The sequence below is a fragment of the Electrophorus electricus genome, chromosome 3, assembly GCF_013358815.1.
Source record: "Electrophorus electricus isolate fEleEle1 chromosome 3, fEleEle1.pri, whole genome shotgun sequence".
Lineage (NCBI taxonomy): Eukaryota > Metazoa > Chordata > Actinopteri > Gymnotiformes > Gymnotidae > Electrophorus > Electrophorus electricus.
Window position 1 is genome coordinate 32154100 of NC_049537.1, and position 17349 is coordinate 32171448.

General features: G+C 37.8%; 1 protein-coding gene and 2 long non-coding RNA genes across 5 annotated transcripts; 1 reads left to right on the forward strand and 2 right to left on the reverse strand.

Annotated features, from left to right (window-relative positions):
* Positions 1-12297, reverse strand: LOC113585382. Of its 2 annotated transcripts, XR_004775834.1 has the most exons (5): positions 12124-12297; positions 4950-4978; positions 4359-4512; positions 671-793; positions 1-491 (listed from the first exon to the last, which is right to left on the reverse strand). It is a non-coding gene; the product is annotated as an uncharacterized LOC113585382 (long non-coding RNA). The 2 variants fall into 2 exon arrangements; XR_004775833.1 differs by lacking the exon at positions 12124-12297 and having other exon boundaries at positions 4359-4477; positions 4950-5082.
* On the reverse strand, positions 6627-9488 carry LOC118241070. Of its 2 annotated transcripts, XR_004775832.1 has the most exons (4): positions 9204-9488; positions 7991-8628; positions 7622-7745; positions 6627-6915 (listed from the first exon to the last, which is right to left on the reverse strand). It is a non-coding gene; the product is annotated as an uncharacterized LOC118241070 (long non-coding RNA). The 2 variants fall into 2 exon arrangements; XR_004775831.1 differs by lacking the exon at positions 6627-6915 and having other exon boundaries at positions 7270-7745.
* A 264-nt stretch (positions 12298-12561) lies between the features above and the next one.
* atf3 (activating transcription factor 3) lies at positions 12562-16617 on the forward strand. The gene is made up of 4 exons (XM_027022843.2): positions 12562-12720; positions 13299-13546; positions 14530-14637; positions 15069-16617. Exons 2-4 carry the CDS (start codon positions 13307-13309, stop codon positions 15324-15326), a joined length of 606 nt encoding a protein of 201 aa, XP_026878644.1. The 5' UTR covers positions 12562-12720; positions 13299-13306; the 3' UTR covers positions 15327-16617.
* The last annotated feature ends 732 nt before the right edge of the window (positions 16618-17349 follow it).

Genomic DNA, 17349 nt, shown 5'->3' on the forward strand with positions numbered 1-17349 from the left:
GAGACTCAACAAGAGCAAATAAGGGAACAGATGCAAGAACAGACACAGAAACCAAGAGAGCAGGAGCAGACAGAACAGCACACGAACTAGGAACAGACGCAGAAGCGGAAGCAGGAACAGAACACTGGACAGAAGACTGAGGATGACAAAGAGGCTGGCAGGGAGGATGAAGAGACACAACAAAAGGCGACAAACAACAAGGGAAGACCAGACGCACAAAAGGACGAGGATAACAGCAACACAACACAGACCAGGCCAAGGACAACAGGACAGGAACAAAAACAGACACGGGCACCGGAATGGGTGCGGACAACACAACAGGGGTAAAAACAAACCCAGGCAAAAACAACAACAGGGCAGCAGAAGCAGCTGGCGGGTCCGGGAGGTCCAGGGTCCGGGGGCACAGGGACAGCTGAGTGGCATCTACTATGCCAGGAATGGGAACTGGAAGGATGGCTTGTAGGACAGCCACTGGTACAGGTGGGGTGACCCTGGAGGAACACAGATACAGAACCCTTTCGTCGGATCCCAAAGCTCATACGGGCTGTGGGTAGCTCGCAACTGCGCTTGAGAACACACGAGAACCGTGAAATGGAAATACTCATGTTTTGTGCTGCAGAACGCTCCCCCCTGCCACGTTGGTCAAGATAGGCAGACTGATGGCGCTTACCTGGGATCTTGTCGTAGTCTTGCCACAAGGGACCTGTGTACCCACAATGCTTGGGATTTACATTCTCTGGCTTGGTGGTGCTGTGTCTCGCTCTCTTACTGTGTCCTTAGTAGGTTGGTTATTCTGTAATAGTGAGTGATTAGGAGGCTGACGAATATGCAGAGAAGAGCGGGTTTTATTATGGGCAAATCCAGAGTCATAATCGTTTGAACAATCCAGGGTCATAGATCCTACACGTAGAGTCTGAAAATACATCGCTAACCAAAAGGACACAAAACACACGATGACAAACAGGGGCTAGGAATAACACAAACAAGGCATGAATGAACAATGACCAACAACAAGACTACACAAACACAGGGATTAAATACATGGTCTAATGCACACTAAACAAGTCACAGGTGCAACTCATGAGACGTGGAGAAAACGAAACTAAGGAATGGAACCTCAACAAGAAAGTAAAGCAAAACAAAGACACAAGACAGGGAAACCATAGAGACAGGGACGCTAGGAGGGGCCAATCATGACAGCAGGTGCTCCGTGTGTGTGTGTGTGTGTGTGTGTGTGTGTGTGTGTGTGTGTGTGTGTGCGCATTGGCGTGTGTGAGTGAGTGAGTGAACGGGCGTGTACCTCCTACTGGTTACCGAGGACACCATGACATTTTCAAATGTAATTTTTTTTTACATTTTTTACATTATCATTATCCCTTATAATTAAACTGTTACAGTCTGTTACTGTACCTTTAAGATGGATATAAGATAGATTGGCTATCCTGAATTGTGCCTCATTCAAAAAGCACTGGGCTGCAACCTGCCTGACAGTTAGTAGGTGGGGCCAAAGTGCTATAGGTTGAAGGGGAATAAATATGTAAATGAGCTTGTTGTCATGACATCTTACATTCCATACATGGAGTTTATGAACTAGGGATTGTATGGTGCATTCTGAAACTTTAATAGTATTTACATATTACTTCAAAAATCTTTGTTTAACTAAAGCAAGGGAAATTCAGTTTCCCTATGATAGCAGCCCTTTAAATTCATACTGGGTACACAGTGCCAGAGATCAAATATGTATCCAATTGAGGATCACATATAAAAGTAGTGTGATTAAAAATATATTATTTTGGTGTGTTTACACTGCATGAAAATAATTAGATGTGTTTCAACTATAGATAAAAGTTTAATTTATATCACCAAGTGTCAAATATTACCAATTATTTGCCCTTTGCCACCCTTCTTTTGCACAAGATCATCCATTTTGCTACTTTGACCATGACCAATCTTAACTGAAGTAGTGGTCATGAACTCATCTTAAGGTCATATGCAGTTATACTTGACAAAGCTCTATTTGTACCTAGAGTACTCCTAACCTCAAGTACAGCTCAGCTTGAAACACCATGCTTCGAGTCTCATGCAAGACAAGCATGGAAACTATTCTCTATCCTGCTCCCAGATGGTGGAATGAACTTGCAGTCTTCAAACGCAGACTGAAGACCCGCCTATTGGTGGAATATTTAAATGACCACTGACCTTGCTCCTATGTTGACTAACTGAAACTCTACTACTTATTGTTTATTGCGCTGATTGTTGTCTGTTATAGAGCTTATATGTGTTTTGCATTTCAAGGCATCAGCACCGATCCCTGTATTCTACAATATTCTAGTTCATTGGTATCTTGGACTCTAACCTACTGTACTGTACTAGGATGTATCTATAAGGAAATGACAAAGCACTTTTGTAAGTTGCTCTGGATAAGAGCATCTGCCAAATGTAAATGTAAATGTACTAGTTTACCTACTTGACCACCAACTAAAGAAAAATACCATTTTACAACAAACATTTTGTTAGAGATCTTGTGTTTCTGTTTAAGGTTATTACTTTGTATTAAGTGTTTACTCTGCATTAAATTATAGTCACAAAGCTTAGCTTGTGCTTCTGTTCCTAAAAGAATAATAGAAGCAGCAGACTCTATTGAGATAGGAACGTGGTTTTACTGAATATGGAGATTGTAATTGATATGTGTTTGATATGTGGACCATAATTACACACTTGGATCTTAAATTATTGATCATAAATGAAACTTAAATTGCAATTCAAATATTGGTCAGAACAATTTCTTTTAGATATTGACATTGTTCAGCCCTAGTTCTTAAATAGTTCTTAACAAATGAGAATTACACTTTTTAATAAAGTGAGAGAAAAGTGTTTCAGGAGCAGGAGCACTGGGTGAAGGAACGTGACAAGCGTCACAGTATTGGACCTGGGATTGTTAATGAAAAGGCTTTGCTCTTCCTGGGAAACTCTTCACTGCTCAGTGATTCAGTGGGCCGAGACACACATCCCAGCACAGCGGTGGCTGTTCTGGACCCACACAACAGCCCACCCATTCAGGGCCCTAACAGCACCTCAGAGAAAGGACAGCAGTGCACAGCTAAAGCATCAGAGAAAAGACTCAAATCAAAAGAACTGTTCTGGGTGACATATCCCCTCTGGGCCAAAGAGGCTCATGCAGAAGCAATGTGCAGACACAGCAGATGCTCAGAGGAAATGGAGCCAAGCAGAAACGTGACTTCTTTAGTATTGTACTGGAGTGCCAATGCTCATATAAATAACATAGCAGTATGTCATACATTCTCAGAAAGCAAGTCTGTCTGTTACTGAGAAGTGTGAAGATTTCAGCCTGCACGTCACATTTGGCAGACGTTTCCTTTAGTGGTAGAGGCATTATTCTCCAAGCTTCACTACATAACTACAGAAACAAAACTTGGCCATAAAACATTTCTTGCAGATTAACTATATTTGGGGTAACATTTTCAAATTTTCATTTTTGGTTTTTAACTGGGTTGTTCTTTTAATTATGACATTCTGACTTTCTGACATTGCTAAATTTAAATCATATGTTCTGGAGTGTAGATGACTGCATATTGGTTTATAATTATAAATTATCTGCTGTCCAGACATTAGAGTCCCTTGCAGTCTTCAAATGCAGACTGAAGAGCCATCTATTTGTGGAATATTTAAATTACCACTGACCCTGTTCCTATGTTGATTAACTGAAACTAGTTTTTATTATGTAGTTACTGTAGGGTATTGTTTATTACACTGATGTTGTCTAACAAACTCTAGTAATTATTGTTTATTACACGTATCATTGTTTAAGATAGACTTTATGTATTTTGTACTTCTAGGCATCAGCATTGATCCCTGTATTTCTACAGTATTCTAGTTCATTGGTATATTGGACTTTAACCTGCTGTACTGTACTAGGATGCATTCTATGAGGAAATGACAAAGTACTTTTGTAAGTCACTCTGGATAAGAGCGTCTGCTAAATGCTGTAAATGTACATTTAAATGTAATTATAGATTTGGTTTCTGCCTATTAATGTGATTCCAGTACATATATCCAACTTGATGGATTTGTTATAACTGCTACAGAAATTACAACATGTCTGCAGCTTCCAACCTGCCTTCACTGAACTACATTCCCTAGAATCCTCTTGTCCATTTCCAATCCTCTGATTATGAATTACACCTGTGTCTAGTATATTCCATTGTGTCTGTCTATAAATACTTACCTTTTGCTATTTTTCTAAGTCTAGCTTAGCATTTGTCTATCTTTTCCAAGTTGTTTAACCCTTGTACTTACCTCGTGTGTTTTGGACTCATACCCGTTTTCTCCCTGTTTACCTTTTTGCCTGTGAAACGTCTGAGTGCCACAGACTGTCAGAGATTTTACAGTCATTTCTGCTCCTGGGACCTTCGTACTCTGATGTCAGTGGATGGACTCTGGTGGAGACCTTGCACCTCTGTGACAGCATTTAATGGGCTTGTTATGAGTAATCTGATTTTGACCAAGAACAGATATGGCCTCTTAATATATTGTAAATGCATTTGTTCCTCTATATTTTCTTAAAAACTGCAGAATAAGCTATTTTAAAAATATTTATTTTAGAATAAATTACTGTAAAAAACAAAATAAACATACAGATAAATAAGTAAATAAAAGCATAAAATTATGGATGCAAGAGTATGTAAAATATGTAAATGAATAATACATAAACTTTATAGAATATAATATTCTATATTTATAGAATATCTACCAACAGTCATGACAACAGTATAATCAATTTACTTTTCTATAATAAACACATGACAAAAATTGTTGTATTACTGTTCAAAATGGGAATATATGTGAGTCAGACTGCTTCCAACCCAACAGAGTTTACCTGTACTTAATACCAATATTTACGTTGGCTGTGTTGTAAAACATCCATCTACCTGTAATGACTGAAACAGCATCTCCAGTCCTGTATGATAACGATGAAGTGAGAGGTAGAGGTCACCCACACAGAGGAATGACATGTTGTAGGTCAGCGGTGATTTATGTCGTCATTATCACATGAATGGAAACGTGAAACAAAAGGAGACATACTTAGACATGCAGGCATGCCTTAGTTATGGCAGAGTAAGAGTTTCACAAGCTTCAGGGTGATATGCATGTACAAAGCAGTTATATAAATAGTCTGTTTACACCCACTGACTTCTGAGTGTCAGGTGACACTAAAAATTTATCAAAACATGACTCAGCAGGAACGTGTCAAATGTCAGAAACTGCAGTGCTCCTGATGGTGACTGTGTTTTGAGTCAGACATAAACAGGCAGTTCAAGCAAGTGTGTTTTCCCCTGTGAAAGCACAGTCACATGACTTGCACTGACTACTGGCTTTGTTTTGCTCGAACAAACAGGAAATTCCCCTTTGTCACATGATCCAAGTCTGTGAAATTGCCCTATAACCTTTTTCCCGAAACTGTTTATAGAAATTGCATTGCAATCACAATGAGGGCATTGCATCACATTTATTCTGTTTGCACATGACACACCACACTTAGCTGAAATAACTATGCAGGGTTTTTTTTTTATATGGCAGTAACCATGTTTCATTTCATTGCTACTCTATAGACCATATCATTTTGATAGTTAAAGTTGAAAAAGGCCTTTCAGAGGAACAAAACGGTAGCATTGTGTTCTGTGTACTAGAAATAGTTTGTACCAGGCATTTTATAGTGAAATTCTAAACATAATTATTCATGTTTAGGCATTATAGACATTGTTCATATTTAGATGTGCACTATCCTCGAGAATTAATATATATCTTTCAAACTTGGTATACCCCTACTTCAATTAAATACTATTGATGAAGAATTGTTCTCTTGGTTTGTACCCTAATTATTTAAGCCAGTCTGGTGTAGCCAGAGGTAAGTGAATATCAGATTTTGTAATGATGACTCATGCAAATGCACCTGTATTAAATGTCAAGTGCTCTGCTGTTACAGGACAGTGTAATGATCCTGGGCCAAGGATCAGCCTGTCTTATTGTCACATGGTCATGAAACAGTGGAATATCACAATCTACATAATCAACATACTCAGCTAATCTTCTTTGAGTACATACAGGTAATTCTCAGTTTCTAACATATCGCATTATTATAATAAGTTGGTGTTATCTATGAACTTCATAAGAACAACCAAACATTCTGAAACATCTTCACATCCTATGAAAATATGTTGAAGAATCTAAGTGGAGGAATCTACATATTTGATATGTGTGCCCAAATTCATGCTATTCACATCATGTTGAACAAATTTGTTATGCAGGTTGGTGCTGTTGTTTATGTATGCCATGAAATACTAGTCTAGATGCAATAACTGTAACAGGAAAAATACTTAGTAATTTTTTTTAATGAATAAACAAAATGCATTTTTGTTTAATTTTAGCACATATTTATTTCTATATTTATCACTATCATATATATCACACACACACACACACACACACACACACACACACACACATATATATATATATATATATATATATATATATATATATAGAGAGAGAGAGAGAGAGAGAGAGAGAGAGAGAGAGAGAGAGAGAGAGAGAGAGAGAGAGAGAAAAAACAAGCAATATCCAAATTGAAACAGAATTGTTTGTGACTTAAACATAATGTGATGGCACACTTGCTGTGGTTGAGTCCTGTTGTTTGGTTCAGTTATTTCACTGAGTAGAGACAGTCTGTTCCTGTGCTATAGCAGCTTGCAGACACGCTCTCCATGTGTTCTGTCATCATGGCTGCTGGTTGGCCATCCTCAAAGGATTACTGTTAACTGTTTATCCCCCAGTGGAATGACGCACACCGCAGTCACACCACAGCTAGGTTAGATGAAGTCATCTCACTTGAGTAAGCTGATTGGAGAATGGATTTCATCAGCTTCCTGCTCAGTGTATCAATTCTGCATGAAGCCGGATATCAGCATGTGTGCAGACACAGGGCTCTTCTGACTAGACACGATCTCCCGAGTGCTGTCGGCAGTTATTATAAAACTGATATATATATATATATATATATATATATATATATATATATATATATATATATATATATATATATATAATATACAGAGAAAGCGAGATATGTGATAGGCAGTGATACATATAAATAAATAAATAAATAAATAGATATGTATTTAAATTGAACAAAATACATTTTGTTTATTAATATTTATTTTTAATCAGTATTTTTACTGTTGCAGGGGGCTCTTTCTACAAATATGTATCCAGACTATAGTAATTAATGCCATACATGTGTGTGGTTGTGTTTATAGAAATAATTATTTTGAAAAAAATGTTCCTGTAATATATTTTATTTCAAAATTCAGTCCTTTATAATGGGTGCTGACTGTGTTTAAGGACCCACTACAATATCTTGGTCAAATGATTACTCAATTTTGTTTTTAGAGGCCGTGTGCAGTGGGAACTCAGTGTAATTGTTTGTGTTTGTAGCCTCTGGTGTCTGCGCACACCTGCAGACGGTTTAGTGTGTATTTTTTGTGTTTATTTAAACTGATGTTGGTGCATGCAGTTTTGTCAGTCATTGAACATGTATACGTACGTCATGTGTTTCTCTTTCCCCATTTATGTGAATGTCCATGTCTTCCGTGTTTCCCATTAAACGTCTGTTACCGTCGAGGGAGACTGAGCGTCCTGCTCCTTACACTGCGGGACTCGGTCCATTGCTATATATATATATATATATATATATATATATATATATATATATATATATATATATATATATATTTTTTTTATTATTTATTTTTTTTATTTTTTTTGAACTGTATTTGTTCTGATGTGGCATATCAGATAGTCCAAACAGATTGATTTAATGGATCTATTCACTACATGTATTCCTACATCTACATCTATCTAAGGCCCTTAATTTCTGATACGGCACATTGAATTTAACATTTGGGGAACTTACGTAATTCTTTTTCTGGAATGTATGCCATTTTGAGAAAGATATTATCCAGGGAAGATGCTGGCTTTGCAGAATTGCAAAACTTTGCATTACAGAAATATCAGTGAAACTGTCAGACGCACTGAAGCCACACTTCTGTTTCAGACCAAGACCAAATAAGCAGAGACAAGATGCTTTCACATCTGCAGGAAATGATCCAATGAACCAAAGTAGCATTTCACATAGCCATATATGGAATTAATGCAGAAGAACAGTTCATATAGTCATAAATGAACTAAAAAAACAGTTCATAGTCATAAAAGGAATTTAGCCTACAACTGCATTAGCACACCCATAATACTGTAAACAGAACAATAGCAACAGTAATGCAGTAATTTCTGTACACTGCTGCTCTAATTTAAAGTGGGTATGAATTATATAAGACTATGTAAGTGGGTGATGGGACAGTCGTGATCTGCTCTGCCCCTCTAAATGGAACCTGTCCACATAGGACAGATATAGTGTAACATACGGGCTCTGCTGCAGAAGGAAATGAGGTCAGAGCCCGTGAAGGGACTGGGAGTCCTAGTGGCGGCTGTCCTGGCTGTCCACATGCCCGGGATTAAAGTCTGTTGGGTTGGAGTCCGTCGCTATGGCTCCCACTTGGGTAAACAAATATAGAGTCTGTTAGTGTCTGTTCCATGGTCAGTGTGATGTGAGGGTAGTACTGATTTAACTGGGACTTTATTAATAACTATGACCAGAGTTGATGTGCATGGTGCAAATGTACGAGGGAAGCTATCAGCTATTATTTAGACACCGTGTCAATCTTCATTCTGAAAGAGTTAAGGTGGACGCGTCGGTTTGGTTCCACAAGTGCTGAATCATTGGGGATTTTATTATCATTGAGCTGCTTTTTAGCCGAGAGTGCGCGTAGGACTTAACACGTCTAAAAACAAACCACATGACCATAGAAAAGTTGAACATAAAGTATATTTATATTGAAATATGTTGATCAGAGGCTACATTCTATACTAGAAAAGACTCTCCATAACATAAAGATGACGTAAACCTTTCAAATCAGTTGGCAGGACAACACGAGCAGTATAGTTTTACAATTTCGTTGACGATAAACAGCATGAACAGAGTTTGTTGTTGTTTTATTAGTAATATTTTAAGCCTATATTTCTATGCTTTTTCCAGGTTAAAGTGGGCAAGCTGGCGAAAACATTATTACCTGGGTGACACTATCAAAAGATTGTAGCTATCCAAAGATATGTGACGCTCATCTACTCGTCTCGTTCTTGCAGTTCAGTAAAAAGATAAGTACCTGTAACAATAGTACGGAGCGATGACTCATGCTCCAAGCCTTACCGGAATCTAGTATGTCATACCGAAAGCACAAATCAAGCATCGATCCCCACATTTGTGTTGCATACCCTTTTCTCTCGGTCGCGTGATCTTGAGGAAAAGAGGATGATTCGTTGCCACTTCTCCGCGAGGAGATGTGGCTGAATGAGTAGCGCCCGGTTACCGGAAAGGATGACGTGGGCTCCTCTGTGACATAACACACGCGGTTGTCTTAAAGAAACAATGCGACTTTATGTACAGTCTTAAAGTTGCCTGGCTCTCCTACCGTGGAGCAACTACACCCCTTATAATAAATGAGCATGTTTACCAGAAGAATATTTAAGCAGATTTTACTTGGTCAGTAAGACGGTTTATATACTAACGAAAGTGGGAAGCTAAAAGCGTTTTTGAATGTGGACTTCATGACTCGCAACTATTCTTGGAAAATAGTTTTAAATATATATTTTTCATTTTTTTATTTATAATCTCTTTTCAAATATTTCTTTCTTTGTTTTTCTTTTTCCTTTTTGTATTAATTAATTTTAAAAGTCTTAATTCATTTTTTAAAGGCTGGTCTGAAAAAAGCAACACTAGATTAGTAGTAAATAATGACATGGTTGTTTAGAAATGTTCGTGTTCTCTGGAGGTAAAGACTCGTAAAGAAAACACAGAACACTAATCGTAGCACTCTTCAAAACTCATAAGGTAACATTAATGTGACCATAACCTATCACCTGTGTGTTCTAACGTGCGAAAAAAGTAGAAAATTATTAGCATTTTTATTACTGTAACTTTTAACAGCTTACACTATTCAAACTGCTGTGTTAGATAAGAGTATGATAAAGGAATGTGAAAACTATGTGTGTCAGCTTGAAACACAAATTAGTCATTTTTCAAATTATAGAAACATGACTAAAATGCTAAAGTTTGTTATAATGGATGGCTAATGGGTGGCTAGTGTGGCTAACTGCCTCTGGCCGCTGTTCGTGTAGATCAATTATAACTGCCAAACATCATCACTTTGAAAGGTGAAACAGCTAAGCCTAAAACCTCACAGTGTAATAATAGCTAATAGGTCAGTATTGACTTAATAACAGCTGTACTTATGCTTCAGTATCTTTTTGAGGACACGTGGCCCCAGACCTTTAGCCACCTGTCTGAGATACGTATGTACAAAGGAAGAGCAATCTCCATGACTCAATTACTGCCTGCCCCTCAGTGGACTACAGAAGAGACACACTGCACATACTGCAACACTGAGCTGTACAAACATTCAGAAACATTCACTTCTACAGTTAACTTGCCCCATGGTTTTAGAATTCAGACAAAAGAAGAAAATAACACACACACACACACACACACACACACACACACACACACACACACACACACACATATATATATATATATATATATTAGAATTGTCATGAGCATTGATTATTATTATTATACTATAGTTGTTTGGTTCTATACTGACTGTTCATCAGTATTTACCTTCAGGTAATTTATCATTTACACAACACTGTTATACTGCATACCATGTGACATTTCCCAAAGAATTGGGATAAAGGTATTTAAAATGGGTTTTTAGATGAATTGGTATTTATGGAAACATTTTACATAGTTATATAACTGTGAAATAAACATTATTGTTTGCTGCCAACGCCTTGATGTCAGTGACCTTGAGCTCTGAAAAGTTATTATTATTATTATTATTACTACTACTACTACTAATATACCTATGACTACACTTAAATAAGTTTTAAATAAGTTGTAGGTCACTATTATAGATCACAACATAATATGTTAGTGGTTAGCTTTATGGCATAGTAATTCTCCCCTTCCATTCCTCACAGCCAGCAAGATATGGAAACTGGAAAATGAACAAAGCTATGTTTTGATTACTGTGGATTGTTCCTCGGTAACACTCTGTGTGTGTTTATGTGTGTGAGTGTGTGTGTGTGTGTACATTTCTAAAGTGTTATAGCTAGTGGTGGCTGCACTGAAACGGCTAAGGGAGAGGACCGGAAATTTCCAGAGCGACATGAGTATATACAGGGTTTGTAACGACACAACAGATCGAGGAAGTTGCGCCTCAAAAGAATGCAACATATGGCCATTCCCCACAAATCAACTCAACCACAAAGAGCTCAAACACACATTATCAACTCAAACAAACAGCTCAAACACACACTATCAACTCAAACACAAACAGACTTACTGGAGTTCTTGCTTTCCACCACATCTTCTGGAGAACTTTTAGAGAATGTTTTTAAAGCTCTTATTTCTTTGGTACACTCCTCTGATCAGATTCAGACAAAGCAATAACAATGAAAAGGCAGAGTTTGTGGCTGTCTAAGCATTCCTTGTGTGTATCAGTAATGGAAAACAAACTTATGGAAACAGACTGACTACACTATTTGTCAGTGCAGTCCAGTCACAAAATGACTCATTTTATAGGCATATATAGGTGTATATATAGGTAAATATAGGTATTTATAGCTATATATAGGTAAATATAGGTGTGTGTGTGTATATATATATATATATATATATATATATATATATATATATATATATATATATATATATATATATATATATATATATATATATATATATATATATGTAATATATAGGTAAATATAAGTAAATATTTTATATATTTTATATATATAGGTAAATATAAGTAAATATTTTCAGTGCCCCTCTTTAAAAGTATATTGAATTTTAAATATTGATTCACACATTATGTCTACACAGTACCTTACAGCAAGGAAATACAGATCCATAGAAATCCACATTACCTTAACATTTCTCCATCTTCAGGTTTCTGCTTATGTTCTGTTTGTTTTCTGTCTTGTCAGTAGCCTATATAAAGGACATCTATGTTTAACTAAGAGTGGCTTTATGTTGTGTTAGGTGTAGTGAGGTTGAACTAGACTGGTTATGTTTAAGCCACAAATCCTTACCTAAGTGTCCTAACTACTCTGCGTCCAGAGAGCATACCAAAATTCTTCACTCATTAGACTGGTATTCCTTCATTTGCTCATTAGTGTGAAATGTTACGACTTAAATTCCCTGGGAGTTAAAGGGAAGAGCCCGACTTAAATTCCCTGGGAGTTAAAGGGAAGAGCCTGTCCAGTTATGGTGTGTGCACAGGGTTGCCTGATTGCATCATCGTGAAGCAAAGCTCCACTTCAGGCTATAAATAGGCTGACGTCACTCCTGCCCAGCCCCTCGCTAGTGGAATACCTCTAGGGTTAGGGTTACCTCTACTACTATAAAACAGGGTGATGCAACGGGCCGGCGAAGACTGGAACTTTCCCAGCTGAGTGAGAGAACACCCTAACGAGGAGAAGTAGTCACGGTTGAGCTCTAATCAAGCCTTTGCTCGGGACAAGGTGAGTGATGAAGTTTGCTGTAGGCTGGGTTGGTGTAGCCATCGCTGTTTAAATCATCTAGCTGTTCCTTCTCATATGTACCGCGCGCTGTCCGTCTACAGTTTACGGCTTAAGCCTGTATGTGGACATGTCTAGGTGTTACAGAGACTGTGAGTTTATTCTTTAATACGGAGTCTCCGGAAAGCCTGCCCGGAACGTCACGATACACTGAAATCGCGTGTAATCTTTGCAATCGAAAGCAAGCACGTACAGAGCCAAACCAGGCTCAGTCTCACGTAACCCAGATCAGACTTAAACCCTGAACCGCAGCACGTTTCCACTGTAACTATGAAACTTGGGCTAAATCAAGCAAGTGGCTACGAGATAGTAGACAATTCAGGGCTACTTTTCCTTCAAGTTATGTAGAGTAGCTGTTGTAAATGTTGTAGGTTATACGCCAGAGGAGTTAATGCTTAGGAATGCTTGTTTGTTCGCGGTAATACAGTTCGCAGTAGCCTTGTTGTGAAACCTATAAAATCCCCTTTTTTACACTCACGTGTTACTTGATTCCATCTACCAATTTTGAATGAATGTTTTAGATTTCAGAATGATGCTTCAGCATCCCGGTGCGGGTGTGGGTCCTTCAGAAGTGAGCGCATCGGCTCTGGTCCCTTGCCTGTCCCCGCCGGGCTCTTTGACGCTGGAGGACTTCACTCATTTCAGCCCTCTCATCAAAGAGGAGCTGCGACACGCGATTCAGAGCAAACGTGTGTCCAGCGGCATGAACACCGCGAGCACTGACTACGGTAGCTCCAGCTCCGAGCGCCCCGCGGCAGCCAGGAGAGAGGTATGATTCCTAAGGCATCGGTTGTATACGTGGTTAATGTATGCAGTAGACTGCTTACCTACGTACAAACAGATCCGTTCTAAAATACTTAAATGGCTTTCTGATCTATTCATTATAAAACCTATTAGCTTGAAAAAGCCAGATTCGTGAACCGAAATTTAAATTATACAGGTGTCTTGAGTAAATCTAAAGTAAATAAAGTTGCCTCTTAAGGGTCTTAGTTAATAGTTTCTCTTCTACAGCTTACCTTAATCATGTCTTAGTGAACTGTTTCTCTTCTACAGCTTACCTTAATCATGTCTTAGTAACTGTTTCTCTTCTACAGCTTACCTTAATCATGTCTTAGTGAACTGTTTCTCTTCTACAGCTTACCTTAATCATGTCTTAGTAACTGTTTCTCTTCTACAGCTTACCTTAATCATGTCTTAGTAACTGTTTCTCTTCTACAGCTTACCTTAATCATGTCTTAGTAACTGTTTCTCTTCTACAGCTTACCTTAATCATGTCTTAGTGAACTGTTTCTCTTCTACAGCTTACCTTAATCATGTCTTAGTAACTGTTTCTCTTCTACAGCTTACCTTAATCATGTCTTAGTAACTGTTTCTCTTCTACAGCTTACCTTAATCATGTCTTAGTAACTGTTTCTCTTCTACAGCTTACCTTAATCATGTCTTAGTAACTGTTTCTCTTCTACAGCTTACCTTAATCATGTCTTAGTAACTGTTTCTCTTCTACAGCTTACCTTAATCATGTCTTAGTAACTGTTTCTCTTCTACAGCTTACCTTAATCATGTTTTAGTAACTGTTTCTCTTCTACAGCTTACCTTAATCATGTCTTACTAACTGTTTCTCTTCTACAGCTTACCTTAATCATGTCTTAGTAACTGTTTCTCTTCTACAGCTTACCTTAGTCATGTCTTACTAACTGTTTCTCTTCTACAGCTTACCTTAATCATGTCTTAGTAACTGTTTCTCTTCTACAGCTTACGTCTGAAGAGGTCGACAGAAGGAAAAGACGAAGGGAAAGAAACAAAATTGCTGCTGCCAAGTGCAGGAACAAGAAGAAAGAGAAAACAGACTGTTTACAAAAGGTAGGACTAGTTTAGTTAGGACTGACTGATTAATCATTAGTATTATTAGGAACTGGGTTTGGGATTCATTATATTATTATTATAATATTTTACTGATTCATTAATTTTGTTAGAATTAACTGGCTTACAGATTCATTAATATTATTATAATTAACTTTTTAAGGATTCATCATCATCATCATCATCATTATTATTATTATTATTATTATTATTAACTTGTTTAATGAATCATTATTATAATTAATGGTTTACTGATTCATTATTCTTTTTTAATATTGTTGATTACCGCATGTTCTTTATGATCCTAGTTGTTTCAGATCAGTCAGAATAACAGTCCTAATAACCCAAACCCTAATAAGGATCTGTTGACATTTCAGATCAGTCCTAATAAAGTTCTTTTGATATTTTGACCTCTTCTCTCATTCCTGTAGGAATCTGAGAAATTGGAATCAATAAATGCTGAGCTGAAGGCCCAGGTCGAGGACCTGAAGAACCAGAAGCAACAGCTGGTCTACATGCTGAACCTCCACAGACCCACCTGCATCGTGCGAGCCCAGAATGGCCAGACCCCCGAGGATGAGCGCAATCTCTTTATACAGCAGATTAGGGAGGGCGCTCTTCAAGGTTTGAACCTTAGTGTCACTGCATCTGCACAGTCTGTAGTGCAAACCACATGTGGTCATCTCTGAGGCCCAGACCGCAGGTGTGTGTGAAGTTTTGTGATGAAATTTCAGCAGGTTTTTGCCAAGGAACTGTGTCGGATCGACTCCCAGATACTGCTGGATGAGACTAGACATTAAGCACTGGCTGGTGGCACTCCGTAAACAGCCTGTCAAAGCATTAACACTGAAGGACTTTTGAGGCGTTTTTCTTTTTTTGTTGTTATTTAGAACTACACTGTTAGATGGTGACCATGTCATGCCATTTTGTATGTACACCGCGATCTCATGTTGACTGACAAAGCAACGTGTTATTAACTCTGTTGGTTATTGTAATCCTGCTAGTATCCCTCATAATAATGACTGCTAATGCTGTGAAGAAAAATGGAACTGAACCCACTGTGTCTTTGAGAGTGTAATGGATATTTATACTTCAGTTCATTTAACATGGGTTGTGACAGATGTGTTGTTTGTCATGAGTCGCTTCAAAGCTGAGTGATGAAAATACTCAGAGCTGCTACACTAATTTCTCAGGATATGAATGACATACTGCAGGAAAACGCCACAAACATTAACAAGGAAATGGAGATGAGTTGGATTTTGAGTTAGCAGCAGAAAAGAACGAATGATGGAGAAGCTGGTTTCTTCTTCTGAATGTCCACCACTAAGCCTGTTCCTCTTATCATCTCAGAAGTCCAAATATGTTTTGTTACGATGTTTTAGGTGGGACAGTCTGGTGAGGCCTGTTGCTAATGAGCAATAGGGGTCTTTTTGTGTTAGTAATAAGACTCATGTTTATGTTTGAAATGTTCTACTGTATTTTTTTATATATTGTAGATGTGTGGCACAATCAACTTCAAAATGTATTGCATTATATGAAGCTCTTGAGATGGTGGCTGTGGTCTTAGCACTCCTGTCAAAATATTTCACTGTTGCCCTGCAGAAATATTCCCAGAAATCCTGTTTCCCAACACAAGCCCGTCTGAACATTACAGTGTTTTCCACTTTCAGAAAGAACACCTGAAACCAGGGACTTCTGGACTTTGGTTTAGTTGTGTTCAGAATAGTCTACTGAGCACTAGACAAAGAGTTCATTATTTATTTAAATAAGATAAATGACGCTGGCGTCAATGCCTTGGATTGTTTGTTTGTTTATGAGTTATACTGTTGAAACATGGTACTACTGCCATTTTCAGTCGAAAGCTAAACGTTTGGTGGTCAAGCTTTTTTATTGTCAGTCATATTCCACCACTTCAAGCTCTACATGCGCTTATCAGAACTGTTTATATGAAGCTTATTGTAAAATCACAATAAAGTGTAATCAAACAAAAAAAAAGTGTAACATTTTTAATGGCCAAAAAGCCCTTTGTGAGTCTGGTGTATGGCAAGACTAGCTAATATTTTGTTGTCAATCTGCTGACAGTAATTCTACCACTGGATTTATAATTTTATATTTTCCATGTGTAAGTATATTTTTGTTTTGTTATAAATGTTAAGACATTTGAAAGGCCAGCAATGCAAGTTGTCAGGCAGGCAGGTTTTTAGGACAGAGGCTGAATAATTATCAGCTTGTGTATCAGTCATGAATCACTGGGTTTTATTTGTCAACTTAATGGGAAAATGGTCATGTCTGACTAAACTTTTCCATACAGAGGGAAAGTATAATCAGGCAGTTCTGGTACTTTGAAAGTTTAGTAAACTACTTTGAAAAAGTACCATTGAGTCCCACTAACCTTCTAAAATTCAACAGAAACTGTACTGAACATAGTAAAATGATAGTGAAACACCAGCTTGTCTGTGCTGAATCACTGGGGATTGTCTGATTAACCAATATATCTGGTAATTTCCAGATTGGAATTGGTCCCAAGGGTTGGTATCAAACTTATCAACTTTCAGTATTACCTACTGCTTTGTAGGAACTGCCTGTCAGTAATACATTAACAGTTTACAATGCTTTGGTTCCACTCACTAACAACTTTACTGTAGTATCTGTCAACATACAGGCAGAGAAGGACTTTTCATTGCGCTCCTATAGAACAACAAATCCACCAGT

What these genes read in the sequence shown, in the direction of transcription:
- atf3 (XM_027022843.2), top strand. Translation starts at nt 13,307, where the DNA reads ATGATGCTTCAGCATCCCGGTGCGGGTGTGGGTCCTTCAGAAGTGAGC. An exon ending in CCGCGGCAGCCAGGAGAGAG is followed by an intron (nt 13,547 to 14,529) that starts GTATGATTCCTA and finishes TCTCTTCTACAG; the next exon opens with CTTACGTCTGAAGAGGTCGA. An exon ending in AAACAGACTGTTTACAAAAG is followed by an intron (nt 14,638 to 15,068) that starts GTAGGACTAGTT and finishes TCATTCCTGTAG; the next exon opens with GAATCTGAGAAATTGGAATC.